The following is a 23,082-nucleotide window of genomic DNA, read 5'->3' as shown; positions in this document are numbered from 1 at the left end:
GGAAGTTCTTTAAACAATTAAAGAAGCACTATCAGTTGATCTAGCAATTATGTCAGAGAGACATCTGTACTCTTGTGTTGTCTGCAGCACTACGCACCATGGCCTAGAAATGGAAACACTTAAGTGTCTATCAACTGATGAATGGACAGCTAGAAAAAACGTGATGCGTATGCACGAGGGAATCCTGTTCTGTATAGAGGAAGGATGGAATGATGCTCTTTGTGACAACATGGATGGAATTGCAGGTTAAGTGAAACAATCCAGGCACAGAGAGACAAGGAACATGATCTCACTTATACTAGAATATACATAAGCTGATCTCATGGAAGCTGAGAGTCAATGGGGTCACCAGATGCTGAGGAGAGTAAGGGTCAGGGGAGAAGAAGGAAGAAAAGGAGCAGTGGACACTGCTGTAAGGCACAGCTCAACAGGAGAAATAACGTGCTGCTCTGTCACTGCATAGCAGGCTGAGTACAGGTAATGAGAAGCACTACGTACTTCAAGAAGCTCGATGAAAGAGGTTTGTGTTTCTACCACAAAGAAATGATGCATGTTTGAGGAGGCAGAGATATTTAACCTGATTTCAACATTACACAATGAATGCATACCTGATCAAAAAAAACCACATGGTACTCATGAATATGTATAATTTTTAGATGCCAGCTGAAAACAAATTTCAAAAATTAGTAAGACCAGCCAAATAGTTCAGCAGATTAAAGCACCTGCAAGCAGGCTCAGGGGCCAGGGGTTTGATCCCAGGGCCTGCTGCACTGGCCCTGCCCCCAGGGCACACTGAGAAGGTGATTGAGACTAGGCGTGGTGGTGTGTGCCTATAATCCCAGCTCTTGGGAGGCTGGAAACAGGTGGATCACTACGAGTCCAATCTAGTAGTGAAACCCTGGACACACTGTAGACCCTTCCCTAAAATAAAAAAAAATAATAAATTAGTAAGACTGTGTGGTGGAGATGGTAAGACAGGTGCAGATGAATTCAACTTTCTAATTGTTTTCTGGATTGTCCAAATTTCTATAATAAAAATGTTTTGGAGACAAGTATAGCGGAGGATGCCTGTAACTCCAGCTATTAAGAAGGTAGAGGCAGGAGGACTGCTAGTTTGAGAAAAGATTGGGCACATTAGCAAAATCCTGCCTTAAAATAAAAAGCAAAAAGGACTGGGGATTTAGCTCAATGACAGTGTTTGCCTTGTGTTCGATCCTTAGTACTGCACAAGAGAATAAGAAAGTGTTATTTACCAGAACTTCCTAGCTTATTATACATTTTAAAAGTTATAAAGAAGCCCACCTGTTATGGTTTGTGTCCAGGCATCCACTCTCCCACCCACTGACCCCCCCCCCCCAGCAAAGCCTCATGCAGTCATGTGGCAGATTCTGGAGTTAGTGATTGGTTATTGTGGGTGTGGGAGCTGCTCCTTTCCTAGTGCAGGTAATCTGCATCACTATGTAAGGAGGGTCGAGAGGCTAGCTAGCTGCCTCAGCTACTGCCACTCCCTTTGCTCTCTGCTCTTTCTTTCTTTATTTTTGTTTTTTAAATTTTTTTTCATGCTCTCTGCTCTTTAACACCACCATAAAAGGCTGCTCTCTGCCATGGCTGCTCTGCCTTGGAGCCAGCTGAGTATGGACTGAAACCTCCACTGACTGTGAACTAAATAAACCTTTCCTTTCTTTTTTTTGAATATCAGATATTTGTCCCAGCAATGACAGAAGGGTAACAGAGACACCATCACTTTAAATTCTCAAAGAATTGAAAAGGTAAGGTATGACATATATTTTCATCTTACAAAAGGAAATATTTATTTCCTTTTATATGCTGCAGTAGGCAATCAGTGGGTTGATTAGCAGGGTTTGAATTTTACATTCTCCCTGCTATACAAAACAAATTAACATTGCCACTTTATTATAATATCAATGGTTTGAATAAAAAATCTTACTAGTAAAATAATTAATAAAGGAAGATAATGAATAAAGCAATAAAGTTGTTAGGAGTTATTGACAGGCCTGAAGCTACGGTTTGAACAACTGGAAAAGACAGCACAGAATGAATGTCTCTGGTTTCAAAGCTCTTCTTGAAAAGAAGGGCTGCAAGGTCAGGCAACATTTTGGCCCTAGCCTTTCAAGGTCAGGGAAGACTCAGGACATAGGAGAACCTATAATGTAACATCATGTAACTCAGTTGTGTCCTAAATTTTCTGATCAAGGAGATTATGAGGCCACAGAGGAATGTGATCGATGATGTAGAGTGTGCATAAGGAGAGTCATAGGGAGAGAAAATATTCTCTCCGGCTTTCACAGAGAGAAAATTGGTCAAGCAATGGCCGTGACTCAGCCACATGGCTGACACTGACAAAAGATCTACAAAGTGCGGTACAGGCTTTCAGGATAAATCCTGAGGGGACTTGACTGGCCTTATCAGATACAAAAGTTATATTTCTTGTTATATAGGTCTTGCTTTCTCTTGGTCTTAGCCATCCAGCAGAAAGGTATAAAAATGAGGTATAAGGGGTGAAGCCATGTTGGTAAGCTGGGCTCTAAAGGGCTCAGGTCAACAACTTCTGACATTTTCAGTCCTGTGGATGACCCACTACTGTTATGGACTACTGGACTATATTGGGATATGTGCAATGTATTTATTATTGAAACTGTCCTACTGATTGGTTTTGAAGCTCTCTTGTTGCTATTTGTTTCTCAATAAAATTATATAGATATAGATATAGATATAGATATAGATGTAGATGTAGATATAGATATACACACACACAAACAAAAACAAAAACACCTCTTCTCAGCCTGGGATGCCAGAGTTTGCACTGCCAGGAACACAGATGGGGGCCAGCACATTTGCACGGAGTGAGGTGCTCAGTGTGCACCTCTGTGAGCGATTCAGTTTCTCACGTGGACCATTAACCAGGAAGGGCTAAAGCCACAATGCTGTAGTGCGGAGCCCTTCCCCAGATGGAATGAAGCACAACCCTAACTGTCAGGGACACTTGCTGCACTCACTGCAGAGCCACAGTGTCATGGAACCAGCAGCTTCAAACGGTGGGCTTTGTGCAGAGGCCTAGGAGTGAGTGGTTGGGTGCACCACAGACAGTGCGGAGATCAGTGTGCTTGCAAGAACCTTATTTGCTTGTTTACTTGTGAGAGGAGAAGCCACTGAAGATTCATTCTGCTGGTGCTGGGATCGGTTAGAGCCCAGCCCTGAAGTGTTCTCAATAGCACTTATTCAAATGAAGAAGGCATGTAGGAGCACACAGCTTTGGCTTTTTAACCAGCAGTCTCTCTGCTTGACCACAGATTTATGTAAATCTCATATCTGGTGTCATCTTAAACCTCAGTACTTGAGATTTCATGTTTAAATCTGACAGTGGTGATGATTACAATGTACTTACTGGCTTTTATTATATCTTAATATTACTGAACCATGTGAATTTTTAAAACTGAACAGACTTTAAAACTTAAATAGGCACCACATGGTTTGACTTGGCCTGGTTGTAAATCAATTAATCTATTTAAAATGCTAGTTTGTCCTATTACTCATAAAAATAAGAGATTAATTAGATTATTAAAGAAAAAATAGTGTTTGCATACTGTATAAAGGGACCTCACACACTAGTGTACACCCCTCTGCTCTGGAGACATTATTTTAGAGAAAGAAGAATCTAGCATGACACATGTGCCAGGGGCAAGACATCAAGCCAGGCCCCAGAGGGGGCTTTAGAGCATGTATGTTGCTTTGGAGGGCCAACCTGAAGCACTGGAGCCGCAGTCCTTGAGCAAACCGGCCAGCTTGGTACTCTTGTCCATCCATTACTGATGGGATCATCTCTGTGTCCTGCACAATGACAGCCATCTCACTGTCACGTTTCCCCAGCATGCTTCGGTCATTTATGTTGGCAGAGCCTATAAGGAGAAACAATAAAACTGAACACCTTCCTGTTGTGACACACACTGTTGGTGGTCCGCCTCACTCCATCCGCCCTTGCTGATAAGACAAAGGGGAAGCCCTGCCTAACCCAGGGGTGCACTTTGATCAGTCTGAACCAGCCATGGTAATTTCATTACTTCTACCACTGATTGGCTTAGGAATTGGCACTGTTGTGGTTCTAACTAATGCAACATGATGAAAAGTCTTTGGAGGACTTCTAAGAAAGCTTTTCTTTCCTGTATAGAACAGCAGAAGAGAAGAATGCTATCTTATTCAGCCTTTGGATATTGAGTTGAAAGGTTGGAAGAAGACATAATTCTGGGAGTGGGTGCAGCCATTTTCAAATACAAGGGAGACAAACAGACATATTGAAGCTGGAAAATAGCTGAAAGAATCTGAAAGAAGCAAGACTATTTATTTACTTATTTTTATGTATTTGGTACAGGATCTCACTACATAGCTTGGACTCATAGTGATCTTCCTGTTTTCAGCCTCCCCAACACTGAGATTACAGGTGTACACCACCATGCCGGGTCTTGGTGGCTGGCTCAGAGCACTCAGGGGCGGGGCCAGATGGCATGTCATGCTGAGGATTGATCCCTGGTCCCTGTGTTTGCCTAAGTATATGTGTAGTCTGCTAAGCTATCTCACAGCCCAGAAGAAAGGCTTTAGATTCTGAGCTAACCTTAGAATTTTCTGTTATGTGAAATAAACATCTTCTCTATTATTGAGCTTTCTATATGTGGCTCAAGTGACTCCAAGTGATACAACCATGAAGCACTTCAAGAAGACTTGTTGACCAGTTTAGTACAGAAGATGGCTTTGATTTTGGAGTTATGAATCAGATTCTCCATAGATTTTACCTCATAGTCATATGACTATGAATATTAAAACCCAGATGTGCCTCAGTCACCCAGAGTCTTCTGTTAAATGTAGTCTGTGGTTAGTGCTACGGACTTTCCAGTCTTGCTGCACTCATGTGGTATGTCAACAGCTTCTCTATCAGCTTCTCTCTCTTCTATTTTTAAATCCAAATGAGCTGAGAATGTTGACTTTCACACACGAAGGGCAAATCTTTCATATTAGTTCAACCTGAGCTTTCTGCAGGGCTCTGCTGTGAGTTCAGAAACCACAGCACACTCTGCATTCATTGCTGCAGATCCATGCTTCTGAATCCTTGAGGTGTCCTACAGAGTACAGAAGGAGCTAAGCTGACCTATTCTTTGTTTCTTTTGCCCCAGCTGCCATGCTCTGCTGCCCCTGCAAATGTGGAGCAGAAGGGTCAGGCTTACCATTCCTAGAACCCCATGACCAATAGGCAGAATTTTGTACATGGGTGGAAGCTGCCCTTCCCTCAAGAGACTTAGCTGCCATCTATCAGAGTACTGGCATGAAGTTGATGACTATGGATGTGAGTGGTAGTCCTGAGTAACTAAGTTTTTAATGCTCTTTAGAAATTTGGGGGTGCTATTTAAGTACCATAAGGCAGAAATCTTCAAAACATTCAGAATTGTAAGTAGCAAATCATCCTTTATTTATGGACTTATATCTGCATTAAGTTATAAAATTGGCAGCCATACCTTTAGCCTTGGCAGTTGACCAGCAACAATTGGGCAAATCATTTCATCTTTCTCAGCTTTCAGTTGAGCTTTCATAAACTAAGATAACAATACAGACCTTGTAGGGGTGAAAGCACTTACTGATACAGGAGCCACTCTACAAATGTTCATCGTTAGCAGCACTGTTGTCAGATATTTGGAATAGCTGCACCAGGAGCCCAGTGACAGAGGAAGGAAGAATCTGCTCACCAAAAACTCCTCTCTGCTTGACTTAACCACGCCCCTCCCACCTCCTGTAGGTGTGCAAATTACAAGGACACCAGAAATAAAGTCCTCATTGTGCTACTTGAAGACTCTACCATCCTCCTGTGTCAGGCAGAGGCTGTTTGGGGGCTGGGATGCTGGAATGGGACACTGCTATTCTGTTCACTGTCAGGAAACACTGTTATTCTGTTCACTGTGAGCCTGCAGGAACCCCTCCCTGACAGACAGGCAGACACACACACACACACACACACACACACACACACACACACACTGATCCCTAAGCCCCCTCCCGACACAGTGGGGCCTCCTACTCCCAGGGGTGGGACTAATTCCAGACATTGTGAGATAAGGCTTGGTTCTTGTTCTTGCAGAGTTGATCTGGAGTTACTCAGAACAGTGACCTCAACTGTATTCGATAGATGAGTGGATTAAAAGGGAACAAAATTTTGAGGAGCATAATAAGTGCAACACGGACAACAAGATATGGATGGATGCCAGTATTTCCTCTAGTCTATGGTTAAATATCCTGTGTTCTAAAAATAAAATCTAGAACAGAATATACTGTATTTGGGCATGTGCTCATTTCTTTATGACATACACAGAATAGGAGAGAGCAAAGGACCTAGAAAGACACATACCGAACTGTGAAAGGTATTAAAGGTGGTGATTTTCTGCTGAGGAAGACATGGCATTCCGCTCTCTACATGGTCTCAGAATTTGAATTGTTTCTTCTTTCTTTTCTTTTCTTTTTTTTCTTGTGGAACTGGGGATTGAACTCATGCCCTTGCACTTGCCAGGGAAACACTTATTCTACTGAGCCATCTCCCCGGCCCCTGAATTGTATTGTAACAAATACAGCCCGAGTTCTTATATCATTTTTATGGCAATCTCTTGCATTAGGATGTTGCCTTTATTTACTGATTGATTGAGACAGTGTCTCACTATGTAGTTCGGGCTGGCCTTGTGCTCACCTTCGTAGCCCCCACACTGATCTCAAGCTCCTAGCGATCTTCCTATTTCAATCTCCCAAGGGCTGGGATTACAGGGGTGAGCAGCCACGCCCAGTTCCGATGTTGCCATCTTAAAATCACTTAATTTTTAGAAAAATGTTTTCTTTCTTTCTTTTTTTTTTTTATCTTAGGGAAGGGCCTACAGGGTGTTCAGGGTCTCACTACTAGATCGGATTCTAGTAATCTGCCTGTTTACAGCCTTCCAAGAGCTAAGATTACAGGCAGGTGCCACCGTGCCCAGTCTCAATTGCCATCTCAGTGCACCCCCGGGGTGGGGCCAGCACGGCAGACCTGGGGATAGAACCCCCAGCCCCAAGCTTGTAGGTGCTTTAATCCACTGAGCTATTTGGCTGGATCCTAGAAAAATGTTCTTTTATGAGTCCTCCATTAGAAAACTTCATCTATTTGAAACAGCAAAATACAAAAGTGGATATAGAAACGTAAGATATGCAACCTGAGCAACAGTAACATAGGTAGCACTGCATGCATCGCCTGGCTGAGACCATCAGCTCATCCGAGAAGCCTCTGCGCACCTTGCCCTGCCTGCCCTGCCTTCTCAGAGAGGAAGACCATATTTCGAACTTTGTGTTCATTATGCTCTCCATGTATTCCTAAACAAAGAGTACTTTACTTTTGACTTGTTATTTGCAGTTTGGGCTGGCCTTCTGCTCACTTTCGTAGCCCCCAGACTGATCTTGAACTCAAAGAGATCCTCCTGGCTCAACCTCTTGAGTGCAGGCATTACAAGCATGCACCACCACACCAGGTTCCAGGGCCACACGGTGGGTGCCTGCAGCCGGGGCCAAGACAGCAGGGGAAGTGGGGCCAGGTATCAAACTCAGGTCCTTGTGTTTACCAGGTGGGTGCTTATACCTCTGAGCTATCTCTCTAGCCCTACTTCTTTTTAATTTATATAAATAGAATAGTATAATAGATAATCTTTTGAAATTTGTTTCTTTCATTTAACATTGTCTTTGGAATTTTTGTAAAAAATCATAATATGTTTTTCTTTTTTTTTGTATCGGGAGATTGAACTTGGGACCTTGTGCTTGCCAGGCAGGCAAATAAGCTGTTGAGCTATCTCCCCAGCCCCTTATGTATTTTTTGAGTGAGCACACCACGGATTTATTTATTCATCTATTATCGATGGATGTTTGGTTTACTTGCAGAGCTTTGCAGCGGTGCACAACTCTGTGCCACGTAGTTGTACACTGGCTTTTCCGTACACACAGATGAGGGTTTATCTAGGCTCTGCGTGCAGGAGTGGGCTGCTGAGTTGCAGGCTGTGTGACTTCCTCGGTAATTCCAGGATATACTTTCCAAAGTGGTTTCCAACTTACGTTCTCACCAGCAATGAATGGAAGCTCCTATTGCTCCACCATCTTGCCAATACTTAAATTGCCCAATTTTTAATTTTTTTCCCACTCTGGTAATTCTAAAAATTGTCATTTATACAGTTATATTAATGGGAATGAACGACTTTCTATATGTTTATGATCCTTAGTTATTTTCTCTTTGGTGCAGTTCCTATAAAATACTTCTGTCCTTTCATGTTTTTTGGATGTTTGTCTTTTATTGTCTTACGACATTTTTTCATGAGTTTTGAATATTCAGTGCACTGTAAATCATGCTTTCTTCTCCTTTTTAGTTTATCTTTCTAATCTGTTTTTAAATCTCTTTATAAACTTTTTAATTAATGAAGTTCTAAATTTTAATAGAGTTGCATTTACTCATCTTTTGCTTTGGGATAGATACTTTTCTTGTGTCTTATGTAAGAATTACAAATCTCTTCATAGTAGACAGACTAGCCCAAAGATGTCATTTCTAACTCTTAAAACCTATGAATATGTTAGGTTACATGGCAAAGGGAATTGCCTATGGAGGTAAGGTTGCCAATGAGGTGACTTTAAAATAGGATGATGATCCAGGGGGTGATCCAGGTGGGCTCAGCATAGTCACTAGCGACTTAGAAGTTAAGAGGGAAAAAAAGACATGGAGAGAATTTATAGGAAGATGTGCTTATAAACAGATGGATTGAGACTTCTGAGAATTCCCAGAGATGCAAGGTTGACAGCTTCAAAAGTGGCTGAAGCAGCTCAGAAGGCAAGGAGTGTGGGCAAAATCTAGAAGCTGAAAAAGGTCAGGAAAGGCATTCTTCTATAACTCCTAGAAAAGAATACAACACTTAGGTGTCAGGTTGATGCCTAATTTTAGGCTCTTGCTTGACTTCTAATCTACAGACATGGCACATCATAAATCGGTGTTTTCTTAAGCTACTAAGCTTTTGGCTATTTGTTACAATAGTAATTAAGAGTCCCACATCAACTCTGCTCTATTTTCAAGGAAATCTGCTTTCTCTGTTGAGCCCAAATAGTAGTCTGCACCCACTCATGTTTCCAGTGCCTCCACATAAGAACTCTCAGCTCTGATTACACATAGCCAGGTACCTAGGACTTACAAAGAAATCCTGAATCCAAAACCTAAACAGCTCCCCTACCTACCTACCATGCCTGAGTCTGGAACCAGACCAATCAGGTAAATACTATTGGAAACAGAAAGCAAACACTGGTATATTGCTCTGTCCATGTGTCTACCATCAGTACATCCTTTTGATTTGTTTTGGGGTTTGATCCTTTGTAAAGTACACTAAAGACATTTTCAATTTCCCAGGTGATTCTAACATAGCAAGGATAGAACCCACGGGACTAGCTCTTTGAAAAATTAATATAATCTCCCTTCACTGGGGCAGCCCTTCAACTATAGATGCTCACTTGCCATTCTCTAGCCTGCCCTTCCAAAATGGATATTCACGATCCATGCAGTGTCCCCACCTACCCACACTTGGTGATCATCTCTGGGCCTCCCAGATGCTGCCCTGCAAAGACCATCCTGATGCTTCTGATGTTATGGGGAAGATATGACTGCTTTTGCTCCAGCCCTGAGCACTGTGAGGAGAAGTTTGCTATTTTGTTTGTTTGTGCTTTGCATTGTAAAAATCAATTATCTTATTTCATCAACAAAATAGCCTTCAATTCTACTTAAGGGAGAGCGTTGCTTGGGTTAGGAGAACACACAAATATTAGTTTATGTGCCAAAGTAAAAGTGGATCAGTATAGTGGATATTGTCTGAGATCTCGTGAGTAGCAGGACTATCCAGGTCTACAGATAATCAAAAAAATATATAAAAGAGATCTTTGAAGTCAAAAAAGTAAATCTTTGCTCATGAAGAAAACAAATGAAGAGAAAAAAGATTAGTCATTTTTCTTATGTTTGTTATTCAGTACTCTGGTATAATTTTACCATTTTAGAAAAATTAATTGCTAGTTACTTTAACCTCCGCTTTAAAATACTTGTTTAAAAATCTATAAAATATGTTTAACCTAACCTTTGTAAGCTTTTCTTTGGAAATTTTAAATATCATTCCCTATAGTCTGAATTTAAACAGGGTTGACATGTTATAGAAACAACAAATGGGAAAGTTTTCACTGAGATAAAAATAAAGGACCTTTGGATTTTTCCTGGGGAGAAATCTATTCTTTCTGACCCAATGCTCTTAGGAAGGGAAAAAAGAAACCCAGCTTCTGAGGCCAGCAAGAAAGACCTCTTCACAGTCCCATGCCCACATCTTCAGTTTCAAGAGGGCAGATGAAAATTCTAAGCAAAATTGATCAATTCTTGCCAGCTTAAAAAAACTAACCTTTAAGGACTCAAAGACCATTCTAGAAAATAAGTCAATTAAAAACCTCAGAAAACCTATTTAACTGCTAGATGTGTCACTGAGTACGAATTTGCATTTATACTCTTCTGTGAAGAAGGCTGAAAGTCAAAGTGACTTTTTAAAGGAAAATATTCACATCTGTCAATTTTTACTTCAAGAGTTCTGAAATCTTCCTGAACAGATCAACTGAATTTTTCTTGGCTTTGTTTATTTTTCCATTTCAGCAAACATCAATATTTTTCCCTTCCTGCTGTTATTGCCAAATTTAATATAAAAATATTCTGAGGTTAGCTTTTGAAAAACAAGGCCAGCATAGCTGGTGTGTTTGGGGGAGGGGGAGATCAGAGAAACCTTGAGTATTGAAGAGGAAAAGCAAACAAACCCCTAAATAGCTACGATCCTTATAAAGCAGCAGATGGGAGAACAAAATGTTTTTCTTTAATGTCCTGCACAAATAGTGAATCAATCTATCCAATCCCCCCCACCACACACACACACATACACCGTGGTCCACACATTTCATGGTTTCCGAACTACTTTTTAAATCATATTCCAGATAAGGCAGTCTAATTATTCCTAGATAATATTAAATTTTTCTTTGCTCCATGGGGGATAGAGATGGAAAAGGCATAGTGGCTGCCAAATAGAATTCAAAACACTTTGTGACATTTAATTTCTTAAAGACTAGGGAATTATCTTATTGTAGCTAAGAAACTGCATTTTATTTAAAACAGATGAGCAGAATCCTCAGTGGTGGGACACAGCCTGCTTCAGAGTAACATAAATCCATACTCATCGATTCATTTATCTGGCTGGTTACTAACTCTTTGTTTCTCATCCTTACTCTCCCTGTTCATAATATTACAAAGGCAAAACAACTCAATGATAGTAAAAAATTAAGCCTCTGGTGTTTATGAAAATGAGGAAAATCCATCTCTCTGGCCAAATAAATCTCGTATGTGTGGAAAGTAAAGCCAGTAAATGCTGAACCTATCAGTGGGAAGAGGTCTTTGGAGAATCCACTGTACATCATTGATAAGAAAGAACTAGGATGTCTAGCATAGGCTCATCCTATCATTAATATGCAACCTGTTCCTTACCTCCATACACACTGACAAAGCTATCCCATAAAGCTAGCCAACACCCAAAGCACAGACATTAGGAAAAACAACGGTAAGCATGCAGGCAGCAATACATTAATAAAAGGACTTCGCTTTTAAATAACTTCAGATCTCTGGTAATGAGTTGGTAGATGTGTTGTGCTCAAGTGCAAATTAATTGCAGGAACTCTTTTATGACACTTTCCCTTCATATTTTTCCCCTTCTAATCCCAGAAATTAAAGAACTAGGATTAAAAATAAGAATAACAAATAACATTACTTATACTACTTATCAATAAAGAATGAGTGAGATCAGGCAGACTAGACTGCTAGGTTAAACCACTGCTTTTTGAATGTTATGATCTGTAACAAGTCAATTTCTTTGCTTGGTATCTTTGACTTTTTTAATTGATAAACACAGACTAGAAAGGATGTGAGAAAAAATGATTTCTTCAGAAATGTTTTAGATAATATGCTAACTCCCTCAACTACAAAGAAAAGTGCAGGCAGAATAAGGAAGAAAGATTTGGGCATGAGATAAATCAAGTGGCCAGGAACACAATCACAGACCACATACTTACCAATAATAACAGTGTTATCATCAGCAATTAACAACTTGCTGTGGACATAGATAAGCTCAGTGACTAGGCTTCCTTCAAGCTCAGCATGTGTCCTAAGACCACAGAATGAAATGTAATTTATCCACTGATTACCAACTGTAAATTAAAAAAGAAATTACTAAAATTAATATGGTCATACTCAAAAGAGGCACATTAAATTTTACTGTTTTCACCCAGGAACTATTTTAACTTTCTCCAGGTTAATCTGGAAGCCTATATATTTTTTCAAACACCATGCCAAAATGCTTACTTTCTTCCAATTCATGAGACAATCCAAATATACATTAAAACATAAGCCTTAAAAAGCATTTGGTAAGTAACTACTGAAAAGTAATGGCGAAAGCTAGTTAAAGCAGAATAGTAGTGTACTATTTCAGGGTGACACTTGCTTCCATTGCAGTTGACACCTGCTGCAAAGTGTGGGTCAGGAACCACTGAAACATACATGATCTGTAACATGTCAAAACCAAACACCAGTTAAATGGACTTTAGATAAATATATATGTTGGTAATTTAAAAGCCCTCTACCCACTATACCATTAAAATTAGTAAATGCAAGAGTCCTTACTACACTTGATTTGGGGCAATTTTCTTTTGAGCAAGGGGCACTTGTATTGCAATTTAAAATGTTGGCCTTTCATTCTTCATTACAGCTACTCATGGGATAGCAAATTCACTCCCTACCAAGCCAACCCATAATTATAACCCCAGTATGAATGCTAATATAAGATTTTATGGCCGCTCTTCCACATAGCAATTATCCTGGGTAAGCAAAGTCTAATAATAGGAATAAATGGAATGGAACCAAACTATCACAAATTCTAATAGAGAGCATAAGCCTATTTTTTACTTTAAGAGAGTGTGAAGCATAGTAATAGAACCAGTGGCAATTCATGCTCCATTTACTGAAATTTCCACTTATAGCTGATGTTTTCTACTTTACTATCGATGTCAATCAGTGTTTCTAATAAGTTTGGACATCCTAGAAAGAATTCACTCAGTTTAGAGATTCCTCTATTTACAGATCAACTTTCTCTTATGTATATGAGTAATCCTAGGTAGCACTGTTGGGTGAGTTGGTGAGTTGATGTCCCAGCGTATCATGTGTAAGAGAAGCATTGCTTAAAAACTCCATGTAAATGATATGTTTGAAATCACTGTCTTTCACTGCATGTTAATACATGGGGGAAATGCTTTGTCCAAAGCACCACTGCCTCTTTGAAGTCTTCTAAGGTCCAGAAGAGAGGCACATTTCTTCTTTGAAGCCACTCATCCCCATAAAACTCCCCAAACGTATTTCTATGGCCATGCCTAATTTTTACAAATATTTATATAATCTTCCATTTCTCCTACAACAGTACAGAAACTGGTCTTACATATCTTCGTATCCTCATCCTTGCACAGTACTTAAAAAGCTGAACCCATGGATGACTCAATGGCTGAATATCAAATGGCAGATAAGGTCCCCATCTTTAGATATTTTGTATAATCTATAGCCAGGTTGTCACCTAAAATTTAAAATATTAAGACCCAAAGTAGCATTTTAAGGGAACCATTGAGGAAGCCCTTTGCTGAAATCAATTTTGGTAATGATGTACCATTCATTAATTTTAGGCTTAATTAGTAAGCCTAAAAGCAGATTCCCATGACACTGCTAGGAACTCTGATTCCACAGAATTTTAAAAAATAAATATGCAGGAATAAGGAGGAAAAATGGAAAGAAAAACTATGAAGAGACATTAGCCCTACCAGATATTAATAAATGCTATAAAGTTTTTATAATTATAGTAGTGCACATCTGGCACATAAACAGAGAAGCCAGTGACTGGAACAGAAAGTCAAAAAGTAGAACTAAGAATATATGGAAGTTTTATGTACGATTGAGGCCCAGTTGAGAGACTAAGACAGGGACTTAAAATAAAATAAAAAATGAAATTGCATAACTTGAAAAAAGTAAAACCCCAAGAATTTATCAAGCATAAATTCCAAACATATCAGAGATAGAAATGTAAACAAATGAAATTAGATAAGTATTATAAGAAAATGTGAATGAATCCCTCTACAACCCAAGTGTGGAGAAATCTTTGTAACTATCCAGAGGCAGTAAAAAATTGATACAGTTGACTAGACTTAAGAAAAAACACATTTGCATGATGCTAAATAGCACAAGCAAACTAAATGCAAAATACAAACTAGGAGAATGTATTTGTAATACATATCACAGAAAAAGTATTTGAGTTTTTTAATTAAAAATTCTTTAGAATATATTAAAGATTCTTAATAATTGAAGGGAAAATTGATCTTAATGAGCTAGAAACACAAATAGACAATTCACACAAGAGATTCACTTGTAAAAGTATCCTTACAATAATAGAAATGCAAATTAAGTTGAGAAGCCATTTCTTACCTAAAGAAATCATTTGATTTTGTGAAAAAAAAAAATAGGACAAGCACATTCTGAACACACTGAATATATACCTTCAATAGATATGAACACACACGCACAGTGTTACTCATTGTCTAATGCTGACAGTGGAAGCATGTAATTGTTTGTTATTGAAAATAAGCTCAATGCCCATGCAGAGCAGAGGGATGGAATGCGCTGCCAAATCCACACCTGGGAGACGCTGCAGAGGTCTCGGAACTGATGTGGACATAGAGTGATTTCCAGGACAGACTGTTAAGTGAAAAAGCAAATAACAAAAAAAGGTGTGGTGTATTAATTTTGTGAAAGACATCAAGGGAAATAAGAGAATACACATGTATCTACTCATCTGTTCAAAAAGAGAGACAAAATTAATCTAACAACTGATAAAATTGGTTACTAAAAAAAAAATTGGTTACTAATGGCTGTGGGTAGGAACAGGGTCGGGTAGAAACTGATCGTATAAGGGAGTGGTGTTTATTTAACATATCTTTTGTGTACTTCTGACATTTAAGAGCTTATTTCACATATTCAAAAGAAAAATAGAGGAACAAAATCTAAAATGAAACACAAACTGAAGCAAATTAACCTAATTACATTTTAAATCAATAACCATCCAAGTAGCTTGCTCAAAGACATTAGTCTTGAGACAAAGATAACTATCAACAAACTTATTATAGTAAGTACAGTTGTTCTTCATAGCAGTACAGACTACTAATTGAAGAACTATTTTCTGTATATTCTGAGCTGAAGAATACATGTAAATATGCTTTCACCATAAGGGAAAAGAGTTATAAAAATAGAAACAGTAATAGCTAGAAGGAATGCTGTAGGGTGGGATTGGAATTGGAGGTATCAATATGGAAGGAGTTGGGTCATCAAAGGAAATACTACAGAGGTACCTCCACTTATGACACCTTTTGTTTGCAAACAACTTGGTTCACAAACAAAGGCATTTGACAACTTTTATTTTTGTTTGCCAACTCTGCATCAGGTGACAAACACATCCATGGCCATTTTTCCCACACAAACACAAAGGTGGCCATCTTTGCCAAAAGTGTAACACACATTCAGTTTGTGAACTGATGTATCACTGAAAAATTAACATTGATATAATACTGTTACCTAAGAGGGAGGGAGGGAGGGAGGGAGGGAGGCAAGAAGGGAGGAAGATTATAGATATATAGATAGTCCTTTACAAGGACTTATAATAGTGGTATTCTGATAGCAATGATCATTCGTAGTAGCCCTAAGATTTTGGTTTCTAAATATCATTTTCATTAAAGGAACCCAGGTTTCTTGGAGAAATAGCTGACTCCAGGGCCAGTGCTGGGAAAGCACAAGTCTGGAGCACCTTACTGTGCCAGTGAAAGTGAAGGCTGAGAAAGAAGTCAGAAGACATAAAGCCCTCCAACTTGGGAAAACTGAATATCAAAATCATAAACTACTCAATAAAATAAGAATTGATCAGCTCAGACCAATACAAATGAATGAATAAATAAATAAATGGAGAAGAAAAACTTTTCCTTACAATAGAATTCCAACTAATTAATTTAAAAGCAACTAATAAATACAAACAAAATCAGATTAGAAAATTGACATTTGGTACATATATAATAATGGAGTCAGAGAATATCATGTAATTATTAGTATATGTTAAAAGCAGCAGGGTTTGTGAGAAGCCAAGATGTTTATGTAGACTCAAAGTGCTTTCTCAAAAAATATTAAGAAATTCTGACGTTGCAAGAAAACGTTTTTTTGTAGTGGACTCTCTGGATGTCTCCACGTATTTCTCCTGGATGACTGACTTTGGGGTCTACTCACACACATCTGTCTATACATGCTCACTTAAGTGCAAGTCTCTTGTCTTGCAGATATAGAAATTGTTGCTTTGTTTCTCTGATAATACTGGTTTTAGACAAAAATAGAGGTGATCACGCTCTTGGACCACACTAATGTTAATAGAGAAGAAGCATTCTTGTCTTTCTTCTGTGTGAAACTTGAAATGAGGAAAAGCAATTCTAGTATAAGTCATGAAAGCACTATAATTACTAAAAGTAAGAAAATTCAAGAGGATTCAATCACTATAGAATGGTAAAGTACCAACCCATCTCTTATAGCATATTGTTACAGAAGCTGTGTGCAACAGGAAAAAAAAAAAAAAAAAAGGAGAGCAATAACTGACAGAGAACACTGGCAGGACTGCTTTCACTGGGGATCAAAAAACCACAATCAGAAATGAAATACAGGGGCCAGGGAGATAGCTCAGTAGAATAAGCTCTTGCCTGACAAGTGCAAGGGCCTGAGTTCAATCCCTAGTTCCAGAGAGAGCGAGCGAGAGCGAGAGCGAGAGAGAGACAGAAAGAAAGAAACAATACTTCTGGAACCAGAAATGGAACTAGCATTCTTTAGAACACATCAACTTCTGAGATATTCAAGGCAAAAAATATGTAACCTGAATTTTATCATGAGGAACCAACTGGTATTTCCAAAATGACGAACGTCCTACATAACAACTTGCCTGCACTCTTTCATCGCTGATGCTTTGTCCACCCCCAAAATAAAACTGTTGTAGGACCACTTAAATTAAAGGGAGGTAAAAATGCAAGACAACCAAATGCCATGCATGATTTTTGAAATGAATCTTGAACCCAGAATAAAAACTAAACTTTTTCCTTCTTTGTTGTATAGGACATTATTAAGTTAGCAAAATTTCAATGAATTCTGTTGAACTAGGTAATAATATTATTTCAGCGCTAATTTCACTCATCTTGATTAAGCATACACATTTAGTATGTTTAAATTTAGTTAGGAATCAATGAGCGTTATGGGTGCAACTTATTCCAAGATGGTTAACAAGCAACAATAATAAACAAGCAAACCAACAAACTCAAAACACCAACACCTATCTATCTCTACTGAGAAAGAACAGATCAAAGAAAGTAAAATGTTCCCATTTGATAAGTCACAATGAACAGTTTCTGGCAGTCCTGGAATCTATTCTATAAGTTTAAATTGATTCAAAACTGAAGTTTTCTTTTTAAGAAAAAAGATCAATCATAATGACTAGCTGACACCCCCTAATGACTTCCCACTCACCCTTGCCCATGTAGAAGCTTCATAAAGTGGTCAGAACATTTTTTTTTTTTTGTGAAAAATGGCTTTTAGAAGGAAGCTAACAGTACCAGTTAATAGACACTAAAAGAAAGGTGAGTTCAGGGTCTGAAAGTAGGTATTTTAGGTGACTCACAATGTGGCCTCTTGAGTACAATGGGGATGTAAAACTGTGATGTGAATAAACCCACTGTGCACTGCATCTGGGAAGAGAACATGTGAATTGAGGATACCTTTTGACCAGAACTATACTCTATGATGAAAACAGGCTCTGTAAGTAAGAGTCATAAAATTGGTCACATTAGGTTTTGAGGAGATACAAACGTGGAAAAATAAGTGCCTTTAACAGACAAAAGCAAGCCAGGGCTATTATACAATCATCAAGGTGAAGTTATAGATGGACAGGTATCAGGGGATGTTTCCAAATCATGATATAGACGTGTTTGAGAAACTGCAGACCTATGAAGATCACCAGATGTATCTGCTATTAATACAAAGGCATGTGTAACTCAAAAGAAGACATCTTCAATACACCCAATGTTTATAAGGAAATTTTGTAAAAGAATACCAAGATTTATTATAGGCTTTTGTTAGTTAAAAACTTGTGGCGCTTGGTATATGTACATGTTTAATTAGGACTGAATACGTCTGCCCCTTATATTACGTTTTACTAACTTGTCTGTGTTAAAGGACTACAATCATAAAAATTATAAATATGTTAAACAAATGCTTTCAACTAAACCTTCAATTTCTGAAGGCTGGAGTATCAGATAATTATACGCTAATAGCTGCTGAATTTCTTTTCAGGAATTTTAACACTCACCACAGCAGTTCTGCTATTCTAAATAATTAAAACAGTAGAGAGCTATATTTCTTTATCCAATTAGAGGCTAGTGGCTGATGTCTTTAAAACTCACTACATAGTAACAGAAACAAAGCCAACAATATAACCTTCTACTTCAGAAAGGGGCATTATATAATTAATCTTTCCTATGTTTAGAATGCAAACATTTTCCCCACTTAGATGCTTTATTTTGAATTGTTCCCAGGATAGTTGGAAATCTTTTCACAAGGAGGCTTAGCACTGAAATTGCTTCTTGTGTTAAAATCCAATTAATTTTCCCTGAGTGGCAGAGGCAGCAAAAGTGTCCACAGCCAAAGAAAATGCTTTATAATAAGCCCGGGACAATTTTACAGTTGAGAAACTAAATAATAAGTTTGGTTCGACTTTTTTATTCTTCTACAACCTCATCTTTGCATTTTAACAAGCCAGTGCCAGGCAGCACTAAATGGCTTTTCCAAGTTCATTTTATCAAGGCATCATTTATGGATTGGCTCAGCCACTGTCACTGAACTTTTACCCAACAGAAAATAGAACTAGAGATTCTGCTCTAGGAAACATTCTGTCCTGGTTACAAGGAGGTACAACATGTGGAAAGTATTTGGTACTGTATTGGTGACATAAAAGATTTATAGGTTAAGCAAAACAACAGTGAGAAATGGATATATATTAGATACATCATAATCAAGTCATCATTTTTGAAACTTTCAGATCACTTAAAACTTTATATCTGTATATTGTACCAAAAATTTAAAGTCATAAATCTCACCCTTTAAAGTCATAGATCAACCCTGAGTTGTACGCTTTGGAGCACAGCACTTGCTTAGTATGCGCAAGGCCCTAGGTTCTAACTCACACACAGCAATAAACAATGTACAATTCAGTAGATATTTTTAAAAACTACATCCATAAGGTGTTTCCACCTGTACCACTACTTAATTTCATCCATAAGGTGTTTCCACCTGTACCACTACTTAATTTTAACACATTTTTATCACTCCTCACCTCTGATAATTCCATTTCATTAACAGTGACTCCTATTTTATTCTTTGGTCTATTTCTATGAATTTTCTCACTGAAGCACTTCATTGAAATGGAATCATACAACACATGGCCTTTTTATTTAGCATATTTTCATGGTTTGCCCATATTATAGTAAGTTTGGGTACATTCCATCTTATGAGTAAATACTAGAGTATTATGTTTAGATATACTACATTTTGTTTATACATTCATCAGTTAAGTGGACATTGGACTGTTTCCATGTTTGAATAATGCTGCTATAAACATTCACATTCAAATTTTGTGTGAACATACAATTTCAACGCTCAAGACTATTACTAAGGTGAATTGCTGGGTTATATGGTAACTCTAGGTTTAACTTCTGAGGAACTGCCAAAATATTTTCTTAAGATGTTATACTATTTTACATTCCAACAGTGATGAATAAAATGTCTGCTCTTCCATGTCTTTGTCAATACTCATTGTTTTAGCCATTCTAGTAGGTGGGATGGTATAAAGATGGATCTCAGTGTGATTTCAATTTCAATTCTGGTCAAGATTCATGGTATTGAGTATCTCTTCATGTGTTTACTGGCCACTTGTGTATCTTTTTTTGGAAAAAAATGTCTGTTTAGACTCTTTTCCACCATTAAACCAAATTAATATTCTTTTCACTATCAAATTGTATGAATGCTTTATATGTTCTGAATACTATCCCACATTGCTTGCATAATTTGCAAGCATTTTCTCTTATTCTGTGAATTATTTCATTTTCTTAATCGTATTCTTCAGAATATAGAAGGTTTCTGGTTAATGAAATCCTACTCAGCTACTGCATTTTAACATGCATTATTAGAGTTTTGATGTAATATTTAACAAACCATTGCTTAACCAAGATAACAATGAGTTCTTTCTGTTTTTTCAAGAGATCTGAAGTCTTAACATTTATATTTATATCTCTGATCCATTCTGAATTAACTTTTATCTATGATATAAAGTGTTCAACTTTTTTTCTGACATGTGGATTTCCATTTGTTCAGTACCACTTGGTAAGGTTATTCTTTGGCCACTGAATTGTATCTTTATTGAAATTCAGTTGACCATAACCAAAATAGTTTATTTCTGAATTACTGATTGCATTTTACTGATCTATATGTCTAACCTACTATTGGTATAACATAGTTTTTATTACTTCCTAGGTGTGTAATAAGATTTGAAACCAGAAATGTGACTCTTTTGATTTGTGCTACTTATGCAAGATTGTTTAGGCTCTGTTAAATGCTTTGAAATCCCACATGAATTTTAGGGTTATATTGTCAATTCCTGTAAAACACCAGTGGGAATTTTTGACAAAGATTGTGTTGAAGTTGATAAATTAATTTGCAGAGTATGGTCATCTTAAATCTTTAAGTCTACCAACACAAATAGAACTGCTTTCTTAATTTTATTTTCAACTCATTCACCAGTGAAAATAGAAATGATTTTCTGTATATTGATCTTATATCTTGAAACAGAGCTTTATCTTAGTTTATGACTATTATCTTTAATCACGTTTGTGTGTCCATGTATGTATGTATGCATGAATTCTTTGGATTTTCTCTTCATAAGATTCTGTGATTCATGAACAGAGAGCTTTTACCCCTCCCTTTCATCACTCCCCATATATATCTTGCCAAAGTGCCTCGATACAATTTCTTACACGAGAAATCCTAAGTGTAAAGAGCAAAATAAAAGCTAGATGATGGTAAATGGGGAGATAGATCTTTTCCAAAGGGGAAGAGGATCAAGATTTGGAGGGAGGAGTGTGGCAAAGGAGGGAAAAGAGATTAAAAAGGATTTTGAATGTGTTATGAACCTGTACCAACTCCCCACAAGAAACATAAACATTACGCACTGAAAACACATACTAGTGAGTAACTAAAACTTGAAAAAGAAATTAAACCTCCATTATAATGTTTCTTGAGAATGACTATTCTCACCCTCCTACTGATCACAGAGGCAAGGTATTCTGTCCTCACTATTAAGTGTGATGCTAGCTGACAATACTTATAGATGCCTCTTATAAGGCTGAAGTTCACATTTATTTGTAGCTTGTAGAATTTTTTTTTGTCTTTCATCATGAAAGGTTTTAGTTTTGCCAATTGAGGTTTCTGCATTTATTTATTTATTTATTTATTTATTTATTTATTTAGCAGAACCGGGGATTGAACTCAGGCCCTTGCGCTTGCCAGGCAAGTGCTTATTTTACTGTGTTATCTCCCCAGCCCCGCTGTTTCTGTGTTTAATGAGGTGATCATATGCAGTATTTGCCCTTTATTCTATTAACATGGTAAGCTATATTGATGGACATCTACATGTTACATCAACCACATAGTCTTAGATTAAGTTCCATTTGGTCAGGATTCATAATCTTTTTATACTGTTGATTCAATTTGGCAGTATTTCACTGGATAGCTTTGTCTATTTTATATGGAATATTGGTCTGTCACCTTTCTTTTCTTGCAATCACTTTGGTAATGGATCAGGATGATACTGGCCTTATAAAATGAGTTTGGAAGTAGCACTTGCTCCTGATTTGGGGGGCAAAGGCTGTGAACACTTGTTGGTGATTCCTTTGTGGATGGTATAATGAGCAAAGCCACATGGGCCCACGATTTTTTTTTTTTTTTTTTTTACAGAAATACTGCAAATCACTTTCCTTGTTACAGGTCACTTCAGAGTTTCAACTTCTTCTAGGATCAGTGTTAGCATTTTGTTTCTATTGTGATTAATTGTGTTCATCAACTTGACTGGGCCAAGGAGTGCCCAGATTAAACATTATTTCTTGTAAGCAGATTTCCAGATGAAGTTAACATTTGAGTTGATGGGCTCATTAAAACAGATGGCTCTTCCCAGTGTTGACGGGTGTCTCAGTTACTCTTCTCTCATTGTTAAGACAAACACCCAACACCCAAAATGAAGGAAGGAAAGGTTTATTTAGCTCATAGTTACTGGAGATTTTAGTCTATACTCGGCTGGCTCCAAAGCAGACTGGCACAGGGCAGAGAGCATCAGTTCATAGTGGCAGCAAAGAGCAACGAAAGCCAAGGGAGGAGCAGCAGCAACAATGGCAACAGGGAGGAAGTCTGTCTCTCTGTCCCTCTTATGTTACATTCAGGCTATCTGCCCCAGGCTTGGTGTAGCACTTGTACTCATAATCCCAGCAGTACTAAGACCCATAATCCCATGGATCATGAATTAATCTCAAACTCTAGAAGTCCCCACCCAATGACTGCATGAGGCTTTGGGGGGACAACTAGACATAAACCATAACAATGGGTATCACCCAACCCACAGTGGTCCTGATCAGAGCAAAAGGCAGATGAAGGAGGAACTCTTCTCTTTTTCTTACTGCCTGTCTGCTTCGGCTGAGATATTGTCTTTCTGTTGTCCTTTAACTAGAATTTATTATACCACTGTCTCCCTTGTTTCTCAGGCATCCATA

General features: G+C 38.0%; 1 protein-coding gene across 1 annotated transcript in view; it reads right to left on the bottom strand.

The window, feature by feature from the left end:
* Positions 1-23,082, bottom strand: part of Pld1 (phospholipase D1) — a 172,791-nt gene that overhangs the window by 13,684 nt on the left and 136,025 nt on the right. The window contains exons 23-24 of the mRNA XM_004633552.2: positions 12,178-12,312; positions 3,764-3,917 (exon numbers count right to left, since the gene is read on the bottom strand). Coding sequence (XP_004633609.2) covers positions 3,764-3,917; positions 12,178-12,312 — 289 coding nt within the window. The remainder of the gene's footprint in view (positions 1-3,763; positions 3,918-12,177; positions 12,313-23,082) is intronic.

Source organism: Octodon degus, unplaced genomic scaffold (genome assembly GCF_000260255.1).
Source record: "Octodon degus isolate 3935 unplaced genomic scaffold, OctDeg1.0 scaffold00055, whole genome shotgun sequence".
Lineage (NCBI taxonomy): Eukaryota > Metazoa > Chordata > Mammalia > Rodentia > Octodontidae > Octodon > Octodon degus.
This window is presented reverse-complemented; position numbering and strand designations above follow the sequence as displayed.